Genomic DNA, 13320 nt, shown 5'->3' with positions numbered 1-13320 from the left:
TCGCCATAAGGGAAAGGAGCAATGTCAGCGGTTGCGGGTGTACAAACAAACATTTCAACCAGTAAGGAAATTGTCAGGTGCTGGTACTGGGTTAGATAGTAGGGGTTCAATGTCTGGCAGACCAAAAAGAAGCAGGATCGTGATCACGTAAAGGTGTAGGTTCAGCAGGCGCGACATCAAGCTGACCCAAAAGGTGTATAAGCTAGCTCAAGAGCAGGCTCTGGGTCGTGTAACGGTGTGGTGTCTCGAGCAGGTGATAGAGCAGCAGCCATGTCATCGTCATCTTGTGTCAGTAGTAGAATGCTGTAATCCAGCTGTTTGTAAGGTTGCAAGTATCACAGACTCAAAGGAGTCTGAATGCAGGATAGAATCAGAGGATGGCTTGTTAACAGGGGTCTTAAGAAGTGAGGTTGGTAACAGTGTTCTCGTCTAATTTTCCATTATTATGGGCGTCGGCAGGAGGACCATCAATAAGCATGCCAACGTAGTCATATATTGTTTGTCGAGTAGCCAACCTTCAGTAGAAATATCCGTAGGAGGCGCATCGTCGAGGATTGGAGCGATGGTGTGTCCATCATCGGGATGACCAGTGATTGGAGTGGTCATGGATTGAAACAAGAGTGGCAGAAAGATTCTTGTCAGAGAAACCATCAGCAGAGATGAAGTATCAACAAAATCTGGTAGCACGGACTGTTAGGAGTCGTCCTCGTCCTTAGCACATCAGGATCACTCTCAGTATCTGACGTAATTGTCTCTGGTGCCGTTGTAGTCTCATTATCTGGGGCGGTGGTCGTAGGGTTATCAATTTCTGATAACTCGTGACATGTGTGCCGGTGCGTAGCATGTATATCCATAGTAATTATTAACAATTAGTATATGCGAACAAATACCACATATGCACGTACATCAACCTTAAATCAAATAAGCAGGTAAGTCTTAATTAATGTAAGCAAGTAATCATCCTAGTCCCACTAGACTATCCTCCCAGCCTCCCTGACTGAATCTCCTAGTCTATCCGACTAATTCCCTCAGTCTCCCCGACTGAATCTCCTAGTCTCCCTGACTAATTCCCTCAGTCTCCTTGATTGAATCTCCTAGTCTCCCCGACTAATTCCCTCAGTCTCCCCGACTGAATCTCCTAGTCTCCCCGACTAATTCCCTCAGTCTCCCCGACTGAATCTCCTAGTCTCCCCGACTAATTCCCTCAATCTCCCCGACTGAATCCCCTAGTCTCCCCTACTAATTCTCTCAGTCTCCCCGACTGAACTCCCTCAGTCTCCCCGACTGAACTCCCTCAGTCTCCCCGACTGAACTCCCTCAGTCTCCCCGACTGAATTATAAACTTTAAGAAGGAAAAGTGCTCAACTCTTGTTTGTAAAAACGGTTTGTATCCGGGATTTGGACGTAGTGTATGCAATGTAAACATGTTGTTAAAACATTTTCGTGAGAGCCCTAGTGATCATAGTCTAGACTCGAGAAAGAATCCTAGTTCGCAATGATCGAGGCTCTGATACCAAGCTGTCACACCCTAGCTTTTCGAAAGCGTAGGTTATTTGGTGTGACTTCTTAATACCATTGCAACAATCATAACAATACTATATGATAAAAATATGAGATATTCATCCATTAATAAAGTCTAGAAAAATCCCATTTTATACTTGTCTTAAAACCACAACCACAAAATAAGTTACAACCCTTGACTTGATTTAAATGAGTTCATAAAACTCAACAAAAGACTTTAAACAATACTAGATTTAGAGATATGTAACCCGTCCAGGAAGAGGTTACACCTTCTAAACCCGGGATGACTTCTTTATTCAAACGCAGCTTGAAATATATATGCATACCGTGCCAGATCCGTTAGTTTCCTGAAATACATGTAGTTTGAAAAGTCAACATAAAGTTGAGCGAGTTCATGTGTAAGTGAGTAGGTATAAATCGTTAGAACGTGTCTGTATAGATGTATGTTCTTGGTATGTAGCAGTAAGGAAAAAGAGATCGATTAATGTGTAGCAAATATATTAATAAGTGACATGGCCTAGGAAGCACTCAAACCTGTAACGCGTATTTCATACCGGTCCTTCCAGCGGAACGACATAGTCACCACATGCAGCCACACGCTGGCCCATGTGTGGGGCTCGCAACACCCGATAGATCTATCACTCATGCCTTGTGACACCTGTGTCACCGCGACCATCAAACAAATACCAAGCCGATGAAATATTGTATTTCATACTTGGGATCCTATATAAATATGTGTATCTTTTGCACATATCAATTCTTGTTCAATTTCAAACTCTACAACGCTTTCTGGAGAATTATACGCAAACTGGTGCATAAACGTACTCAGTTTAATGCGACAAATACTCTGGAACATCAACATATACTCAACATACCTTAAATAACCTTTACATGACTTAGAAATAAGTTTTGAAGGCTTTGGTATGGCAAAAACAAGTTAATTCGCTTACAGGGACTAAACTTGACAAACTGCGAAAGTATGCCAATTTGAACTGTAACGAACATTCCGGAACATATCCATAAGTTAAACATACCATAAATATCCTTTACATAGCTTAGAAATAGGCTTTGAGGGGTTTGGTATGCTAAAACAAACTTTTGGATCATTCAGGGACTAAAATTGTCAAAAAGTGCACAAGTTTGCACTTTCGCGCATAACTTACGTTCTGAATACATCCGGACATCCAAAAATTTATGTAAGCATCCTTATATTATGCCTTAGTGTTTGGCATGAGAAAAATCCATTCGTCACGCATTTTGGATCGTTTTTCGCACTTATGCGCATTCCGTCGTAATTAACCGAACATCGCATTCGTACGGCCAAACGAACCAACATCCGACATATTTTTGAGCATGTTTCATGTCCACAATGTTTAGGCATCATTTTAGGGCCTTAAAGTTGGCTTTACGGGCCTTAGAAGTGTCGGAAATCGCTTAAACACGCAACAGGGACCAAAATTGCCATTTCTGAAAGTATGTGCAGATCAGACAGGCCCAGGCGGCCCGCCTGAGTTTTGTCCAATCCTGATGCGGGCCGCATGGCCCCTTCAGTAACATAATTTTGTCTTTCTTGCACAACTTGGCCTTTCAAACAACCCAAAGGGCAATGCCCTTTCACCAAATCAGGAGCCAAGGGTCACATTAAGCCACCACAACCTTGTGACAAGTGTACGGCTTGGATCGTGGCACGATATTCAAGAAACGATCCTAACGGCTCTACCTTTCCTATAAATACCCCCCCCCCCCTTTGATGTAAAACCCACAAAAATCTGATCAAAATGCTCTAAGTTGATGCCATTGCTTCATACCTGAGCTCTTTGATCTAGATTAGCATTCGGGGACCCTCCGTAAGTATTCTTTCGTTCTTTTATTCGCTTTTCGAGTCCGAAAGTCAACGTTTTGTTGACTTTCTGCGTTGACCAGCCTATGGTCAACACGAAGTTCGTTAGAACTTCATAACGTGAGCGTGATCACGATGGTTATAGTCCATGGCGACTATACCTACTGATTACCACGTTATCTAGGCTCAGTGACGAGTCGTAGTTTCGGCCAAAATGCGCATTCTTGCGTATTTTGTAACCAAACTACTTGTGAGCATCAAAGTCATTTGTTTTGATGCCAAACCTGTTTTCTAAACTTAGTTAAGCATGTCCTAACATGCTTAGCTCGTCACTTTTAGTTTAGTGCTTATATAGGGTCGTAAGGTAAGCGATCTAAACCATCGCTTATACTTTCGAACCCGACCCATTTGGTCGATCATTAGGATCCGACCAAACACATTAGGTGACCATAGCTGTAACATCCTGAGGTTATACCTTATGGTCACGATGTTAGGCGTTCCAGACGCGTTATACGCGAACGACGCGTTATGGTAGCATAAGCTACCTAAACGGGTCGTAATGGGCCGTAAGCACTTAGGTTAGGTTTCATTTTAGTATGTAGGCTTTGTTAAACCATATTACACGAGTCTCCATACTCATTTGGTTTACGAACCCGCATACTATCCGATCCTTCCGATTTAGGTCTGGTATATTAACAAAGCTACCTATTAGGTGCCATTTGATATTCCGTGATCTCTAGCATTGTTTGGTTATTATACAAGAACTTCAAAGCAATCTCAGGTGAGTACATTGAACCCCTCTTTTACTGTTTTCCAAACTGTTTTGGGGTGAAACGCATGTGCCTACTTGTTACTTTCATGCTTTCCGGTTTTCACATCATATACTTGCTATGTTCGATAGTACATATATAGTATATGATTTCATTGTGTTTCATGCTATGTATGCCCATTGTGTGCGTACTTAGTACATGGTTTTACATTACATTTCATGCTATGTATGCCCATTGTGTGCGTACATAGTACATGGTTTTACATTACATTACATGCTATTATGCCCATTGTGTGCGTACTTAGTACATTGCCTTACATTACATGCTATGTATGCCCATTGTGTGCGTACTTAGTACATTGCTTTACATTACATGCTATGTATGCCCATTGTGTGCGTACTTAGTACATTGTTTTACATTGCATATCCGTTGCATATGCTCATCCAGCATATGAACACATTATACTACATTTTGAACCGTTGTAACCATTTGACTATGTGAACCGTCTTAACCCTTCGATTATATAAACCGTTTGTAACCATTGAACCGTGTAAACCATTTGTATCCGTTGACATGATTTACATTTGACAATAGACATTTGACTATACATAAACATTTCCACAATTGTTAAACATTTCGTCTTGATGGTTTGGTTTGAGTAAGTGATTAAGTAACGAGGCATGTGTAATATAATACAAGCATGGTGGATACGCCGCTGGTACTTCCTATATATAAGTGTTTGTATGTGTTACGCCCCAATCCTACTATTAATTACGTACAAATAAGTAGGAAAATATTTTGAAAATTTCGACATGACCTATTCGTTTAACATCATCAACCACCTGTTTTACAAACCAAACTTAAACATTAAACATCTTTGACAAAAACCCAAAACGAACAAACAAGTCCACATTGGTCACGACATGATTTCCATCTACCAAATTTTACCCTACGACAAAGATGACAACATACTAACTAGACTTGAATACATAAGACCAAGACTTAAACCATTCAAAAAGGGCTTAACAACGGAAGCGAGAAGCGGGCGTAAACCATGTGTGCACGTTCCAAGTCGTCCAATCGCCTAAGTCGAGGATTTACCTACATTAAACACCAAGCATTAAAAAGTTAGTATAGGCGCTTAATTAGTCCACAATACCAACATGGTAATTACAATCATCTATATACGTCCATTTCTTATACGCATTCGATTACCCATCTAGTGAGTATGGCATACAATCTCATAATGAGATTTAAGCATTTCGCATTCGACCCGATAATATCGGGTTATACGCTTTCAACTTAAAATCTCTTATTCTGTCCGTATAACGGATTGAACCTTCTTGCATACGATTTTGCTCACATGACCACCCGTTCTAGACGGATGGTCACATATCCTTACTCGACCTAGTCGTAAGGACCGGTCGGTTTGCATAACATAGCATAATCCTTCTTTAGCATAAACGGATCCGCAAGGAATCTACCATTCTTTTACTAATATTGCAATTAACCATAACATAGGATAATTCTTATGACAAGGGTCATTCAATGTAATTACTAACAAATAAATAAAAAGTAAGCTTTCGTAAGAACGGATCATACCTCGGTCTTGTGAACCTTCCGGCTTCTTAGAATTCGAGCCTTCTTCCTTTACACCTAAATCAACATGATCAATCATTCATTTAGTACCCAAACTTCATTCCATCATTTTTCCAATTTACACATAACTACTCATTCAAGCATTTCATCGAGCACCTAGTAGGCGTTACCTTAATAAAGCATAGTGTACAACATCTAAAGCATAACTTGCTAATCCATCCTATACATCATCATTACTCAATCTATTTCTTACAATCTCTTTTATCTACATCAATTTAACTAGCTTTTGGGTACTACAAGCTGATTTACATGTGAAATTACATTTGTTCATCATTCCTATAATCCCCATATTCATAATCATAATTTCACAAAGTGGGTTTTTAGAGGCTTTCTTTCAATTAACTAAAATCAAGCATGATTTCTACTCTAGGGAGTATCCTTAACATCTAAACAACACAAATCATATCACAATTCCATGATTGGGTCGAAACCCTAATTGTAAACATCATCAAAATCAAAAATTCAGCTTACCACTTTACTAGATATACTTAGATGTTTGAAGTTTCAGCACATGCAGCAATTAAACCTTGATTTCTCCTTGTCAATTGGTGAATTCTTGCAAGAACAAGGTAACCCTTGTTTCTCCCCTGCCCTTGATCGATCCCCCCACGTACAGAATGTTTTAACTTTAGTTAAAACATAATTAATCCCTATTAAGTGATAAATTTTTCATATTACCCCCCTTTAATCTTGTTTAATGTTTAATTCAAGCATTTTAATGATTTTACCTATTCTCATATTAAAATAAATTTTGGGGTGTTACAACTCTACCCTCCTTAAAAGAGGTTTCGTCCCCGAAACCTGAGTACATAACAATTTAAATGTTGACATACCAAAGAGAAAAGGGTAGTATTTTCGCATTTCATCTTCTGATTCCCATGTAAGTTCCGAACCCTTTCGGTGTTGCCATTGTGCCAACACTTGTCGGACCGCCTTGTTGCGGAGCTTCTTTACCTTGACATCGTTAATAGCTATTGGTCTTTCGACATAATTCAACCCCTTGTCCAACACAATGTCATCGAGAGGTACTAACGCGGTTTCATCCGCAAGACATTTTCTCAGTTGCGACACGTGGAAGGTATTGTGAATTCCGTCTAGGGTAGGCGGTAATTCTAATCGATAAGCAACCCTTCCAACACGAGCCAAGATTTTAAACGGCCCAATATACCGAGGACCTAATTTACCCCGTTTTCGAAAACGGATTATGCCTTTCCATGGCGACACCTTCAACAGAACGAAATCTCCAACTTGAAATTCAATAGGACGCTTTCTCTTGTCTCCATAAGCTTTTTGTCGATCCTGGGCAGCTTTCAAACGAGCCCTAATTAATTCAATCTTTTCATTTGTCATTGCTATTAAATCAATTGGCGCGAGATCCCTTTGCCCCACTTCACCCCAACACACGGGAGTTCTACACTTTCTCCCATATAGTAATTCGTACGGTGCCATTTGAATGCCACTGTGGTAACTATTATTATAAGAAAATTCCACTAGTGGTAAATGGTCATCCCAATTTCCCCCAAAATCTAAGGCACACGCCCTCAACATATCAATAAGTGTTTGAATGGTTCTTTCTGACTGGCCGTCAGTTTGAGGGTGGTAGGCGGTACTTATGTGCAATCTCGTTCCCACGCTTTCGTGAAATCTTTGCCAGTAGCGAGAGGTAAATCTAGTATCACGATCCGAGATGATTGACACAGGCACCCCATGTTGAGACACGACCTCGTTCATGTAGATTTCCGCCATTTTCTCGGAAGAATAAGCTTCTTTAATGGGTAGAAAGTTGGCGCTTTTCGTAAGTCGATCTACGATTACCCATATTGTATCATACCCCTTTTTCGTTCTTGGAAGCTTGGTTACTAAATCCATCGTTAGTTCTTCCCATTTCCACAACGGTATCCCCAATGGTTGTGATTCTCCGTAAGGCTTTTGGTGTTCTGCCTTCACTTGAGAACACGTTAAGCATTTTGCGACGTACTTGACGATATCGCGTTTCATGCCCGGCCACCAATAGTTGGTTTTTAAGTCTCGATACATCTTTGTAGCCCCAGGGTGGACCGAATATCGTGACTTATGTGCTTCATCGAGTAGTGCGGCTTTGACTTCACAAAATCGGGGTATCCAAATTCGGCCGAATCGCGTCTTGAGTCCGGTCGAATTTTCTTCTAATTTATCAATAACGCCTTTTAATCTTTCTTTCCTTAAGTCTTCTGCTCCAAGAGACTTTCTTTGAGATTCCCGTATCGTTTCAAGTAGTCGTGGCGTAACTACCATCTTCATGGACTTTACACGGAGAGGAGACGGATACTCTTTTCGGCTTAACGCATCGGCTACCACATTTGCTTTCCCCGGGTGATAGAGGATGTCACAATCATAATCCTTGATAAGTTCTAGCCATCTTCGTTGCCTCATATTCAAATCTTTCTGTTCAAAGAAATACTTGAGGCTCTTATGATCCGAGTAAATTGTACATCTCGCACCGTATAGGTAGTGTCTCCAAATCTTTAAGGCGAACACTACTGCTGCCAATTCCAGATCGTGTGTTGGGTAGTTCACCTCGTGAGGCTTTAGTTGTCGCGACGCATAAGCAATAACCTTTCCCCTTTGCATCAAAACACAACCTAACCCCTGATGGGAAGCATCTGAATAAACAACCAAATCTTCAGTTCCATCTGGCAACGTCAGGACCGGAGGACTCGACAATTTCTCCTTCAGTATACGAAAAGCCTTCTCCTGTTCCTTACCCCACACAAATTTTTCTTTCTTTCTCGTCATTCTGGTTAGGGGTAGAGCTATCTTCGAGAAATCCGGTATGAACCGCCTATAGTATCCCGCGAGGCCTAGGAAACTCCTTATCTCAGTCGGACTTTTCGGGGGAACCCATTTCATTACAGCATCAATCTTTGATGGGTCCACTAAAACACCTTCCGCATTGATCACGTGGCCTAGAAACTGCACCTCCCTGAGCCAGAAGGCGCATTTTGAAAATTTTGCGTAAAGTTTCTCCTTGCGGAGAGTTTCGAGTACTTCTCGCAAATGCCTTGCGTGCGCAGCTTTGCTTCGCGAATAAACTAAGATATCATCTATGAATACTATTACTGATTTGTCTAACATGGGTCGGCACACCCGGTTCATAAGATCCATAAATGCAGCCGGCGCGTTCGTCAACCCAAACGACATGACTAGAAATTCATAGTGCCCATAACGGGTTCTAAATGCAGTCTTTGGAATATCCTCTTCCCGTACTCTAACTTGATGGTATCCCGAACGCAGGTCTATCTTGGAGAACCAGCTCGCCCCTTGTAATTGATCAAAAAGGTCGTCAATTCTAGGTAAAGGGTAGCGGTTCTTTATGGTCAGTTTGTTTAATTCTCTATAGTCGATGCACATGCGCATCGACCCGTCTTTCTTTTTAACAAAAAGGACGGGTGCTCCCCAAGGCGACACACTCGGGCGTATGAAACCCTTATCTAAAAGTTCTTGCAACTGTGTCATTAATTCTCGCATCTCGGTGGGGGCAAGTCTATAGGGAGCCTTCGCAACAGGTTTCGCACCCGGATTTAATTCGATGCGAAACTCTATCTCCCTTTCGGGAGGAAGTCCCGGCAGTTCTTCCGGAAATACATCCGGAAATTCGTTCACGACCTCAACGTCTTCAAGCTTCGGGAGGGTTTGTCGGGTATCTCCTACATAAGCTAAGTATGCTCTACTCCCGTTAAGTAAGTACTTATAAGCTTGGACCAAGGTACACAACTTGGTTTCCACGTTTCTCTCTCCTTGAATACTTAATTGTTTTCCACTTGGAGCTTGAATAACCATCACTTTAGTTTCACAGTTAATCTCCACATGGTGTCGCGCCAACCAATCCATCCCCACGATCATTTTAAATTCCCCCAAAACCATGGGTATCAGGTCGATGTCAAATTCTTCGTCTTCTATAGTGAATTTACAATTTCTACAAACCTCATGTAACATATACATCTTGCTATCGGCTATTTCTACTTCTAAAGGCATTGGCATTCGTTCGATCTTAAAGGACGGATGTTGTATAATTTCATTCGAAATAAATGACATGGTAGCTCCAGTATCGAATAGAACATAAACCGGTATGGAGTTTAGTAAAAAGATACCTGAAATCACATTCGGGAGAGACTTGGCTTCTTCGGATGTAATTTGGTACATTCTACCCTTGGCCCTAGAACCTTCTTGTTTCTTATCTTCCTTCTTCGACTCTTGCTGGAGTTTCGGGCACTCAGATTTGATGTGCCCCTTTTCGAAACAGTTGAAACAAGTTTTTGGACTACTCGGACATTGATAAGATGAGTGTCCCTCCTTACCGCATTTGTAACACCCTTTCTTGCCTAACAAACATTCCCCCGTATGAAGTTTTCCACAAGTCTTGCACGGCGTGATACCACTCTTCGACTTATCCTTTCTTCCTTGCTCTTGATACTTCCCCTTTTTGGTCGGGGTCAAATTCCCACCTTTTTCATTGGGTCTCTTTTCTCCCCGCTCTTCTTGCCTCTTGATCTCGATTTCTCTATCCCGCGCTAGATTGATGAGCTCATCAAGAGTCTCGCACTTCGAGGGAGTGATGAACTCCCTAAATTCCGCCTTTAATACGCCATAAAAGCGGTTAATCTTCATCCTTTCAGTTTGCACAAACTCTCCACAAAACTTCATCTTATCTAAGAAAGTGTTTGATATCTCATTTATCGTCTCGTTCTTCTGTCGGAGGCGTAAGAAATCCTCCTGAATCTTATCAATGGCTGACTGAGGGCAGTGATATTTCATAAAGGGATCCTTAAACTCTTGCCAGGTCATCGTTTGGAGTCTTTCTTCGCCTATTTCCTTGCTATGCGCATCCCACCAGTCTTTTGCCTGGAGGGTGAGTTGACCCGTAGCAAACATCACTTGATCTTCTCTATCACACCGGCTTCGTATAAACACTGCCTCCATGTTTGAAATCCATCTTTGGCATGCGATCGGATCAATTTTACCATCATACGTTGCCGGATTGCACGCCATAAAGTCTTTATACATGCATCGTCGTTCCTTGCCTTTACTTCTAGACCCCTCAATTAGTTCTTTCAATTCCTCGATCTTACTGGTCATCATAGCATCTACGACTCCCAAAACCCGGCTTTCTACCTCTTGAGCCAACCGTGGAAGATTGGCTTGCATAACCCCTTCCGCTACTTCCGTAACTTTGTTCTCGAACGCTTCTTGTCTAGCCACATCGTCATTATCATTAACGTTTCTTGCATCAGCCATCTATACAATAGCATATTTCCGTTTAATACAAATCACAAACTTTCAGTATATATCATTGTTCATTAATCAGCATTTACTTAGCTCATCTCATACAATCCGGTTTATCACTTTACATTCTTACGAAATCGTTCTTATTGAAATCACCATTTGTGATTACATACTCCTGTTAAGCCTTATATGAATTCGGTTTTGTCATAAAAGGGGTCTTTGGATAGCCCAGTAACACATAACGTGTGGAACAAAAGAATTCAGCAAGTCGGCATTGCGTAAGCCGCCGGCGACGGCTTACATGCCCGTCGGCGACGGGCTCTTAAAACGAGCGTCGGACAGATTCACCCGTCGGCAGGGTGTTAGGGCGTCGGATGGGGGTACCCCGTCGGCGACGGGTGTCTGGCCGTCGGCGACGGCCCGCCGTTTGCTTAATCGCTGCAGCTTCGTTTTTAACGCTTTAATTCTTTCTCGAGTTCGTTTTTCAGTCATATAGTACCTGGAATTCATTGTTTTGCTACCCATACTACTTATCTCACATTCTTAACTCAATTTTTATATTTCAAACTCATTACATATACTAGTATCCATCGGGAAATTAAATTATTACCTCGTTGGCGATTTTGGAACGAGCACACCTTCGCGAGAGCCATTGGTTTGAGTTCAAGCGCTATTACTCCAGCTTGAATCCCTCAAACCTAGGCTCTGATACCAACTTGTTACGCCCCAATCCTACTATTAATTACGTACAAATAAGTAGGAAAATATTTTGAAAATTTCGACATGACCTATTCGTTTAACATCATAAACCACCTGTTTTACAAACCAAACTTAAACATTAAACATCTTTGACAAAAACCCAAAATGAACAAACAAGTCCACATTGGTCACGACATGATTTCCATCTACCAAATTTTACCCTACGACAAAGATGACAACATACTAACTAGACTTGAATACATAAGACCAAGACTTAAACCATTCAAAAAGGGCTTAACAACGGAAGCGAGAAGCGGGCGTAAACCATGTGTGCACGTTCCAAGTCGTCCAATCGCCTAAGTCGGGGATTTACCTACATTAAACACCAAGCATTAAAAAGTTAGTATAGGCGCTTAATTAGTCCACAATACCAACATGGTAATTACAATCATCTATATACGTCCATTTCTTATACGCATTCGATTACCCATCTAGTGAGTATGGCATACAATCTCATAATGAGATTTAAGCATTTCGCATTCGACCCGATAATATCGGGTTATACGCTTTCAACTTAAAATCTCTTATTCTGTCCGTATAACGGATTGAACCTTCTTGCATACGATTTTGCTCACATGACCACCCGTTCTAGACGGATGGTCACATATCCTTACTCGACCTAGTCGTAAGGACCGGTCGGTTTGCATAACATAGCATAATCCTTCTTTAGCATAAACGGATCCGCAAGGAATCTACCATTCTTTTACTAATATTGCAATTAACCATAACATAGGATAATTCTTATGACAAGGGTCATTCAATGTAATTACTAACAAATAAATAAAAAGTAAGCTTTCGTAAGAACGGATCATACCTCGGTCTTGTGAACCTTCCGGCTTCTTAGAATTCGAGCCTTCTTCCTTTACACCTAAATCAACATGATCAATCATTCATTTAGTACCCAAACTTCATTCCATCATTTTTCCAATTTACACATAACTACTCATTCAAGCATTTCATCGAGCACCTAGTAGGCGTTACCTTAATAAAGCATAGTGTACAACATCTAAAGCATAACTTGCTAATCCATCCTATACATCATCATTACTCAATCTATTTCTTACAATCTCTTTTATCTACATCAATTTAACTAGCTTTTGGGTACTACAAGCTGATTTACATGTGAAATTACATTTGTTCATCATTCCTATAATCCCCATATTCATAATCATAATTTCACAAAGTGGGTTTTTAGGGGCTTTCTTTCAATTAACTAAAATCAAGCATGATTTCTACTCTAGGGAGTATCCTTAACATCTAAACAACACAAATCATATCACAATTCCATGATTGGGTCGAAACCCTAATTGTAAACATCATCAAAATCAAAAATTCAGCTTACCACTTTACTAGATATACTTAGATGTTTGAAGTTTCAGCACATGCAGCAATTAAACCTTGATTTCTCCTTGTCAATTGGTGAATTCTTGCAAGAACAAGGTAACCCTTGTTTCTCCCCTGCTCTTGATCGATCCCCCCACGTACAGAATGTTTTAACTTTAGTTAAAA

At 40.9% G+C, this 13320-nt stretch overlaps 1 protein-coding gene across 1 annotated transcript; it reads right to left on the bottom strand.

Moving 5' to 3' along the window:
• Positions 1-5995: 5995 nt before the first annotated feature.
• Positions 5996-11064, bottom strand: LOC110870386. Its single transcript, XM_022119571.1, has 4 exons — positions 9240-11064; positions 7370-8972; positions 6624-7249; positions 5996-6066 (listed from the first exon to the last, which is right to left on the bottom strand). The coding sequence occupies exons 1-4, from the start codon at positions 11062-11064 to the stop codon at positions 5996-5998; spliced, it is 4125 nt and encodes a 1374-aa protein (XP_021975263.1).
• Positions 11065-13320: the final 2256 nt, after the last annotated feature.

Source organism: Helianthus annuus, chromosome 8, assembly GCF_002127325.2.
Source record: "Helianthus annuus cultivar XRQ/B chromosome 8, HanXRQr2.0-SUNRISE, whole genome shotgun sequence".
Lineage (NCBI taxonomy): Eukaryota > Viridiplantae > Streptophyta > Magnoliopsida > Asterales > Asteraceae > Helianthus > Helianthus annuus.
Note: the sequence above shows the minus strand (reverse complement) of the source record. Positions and strands in the feature narration are given on the sequence as shown.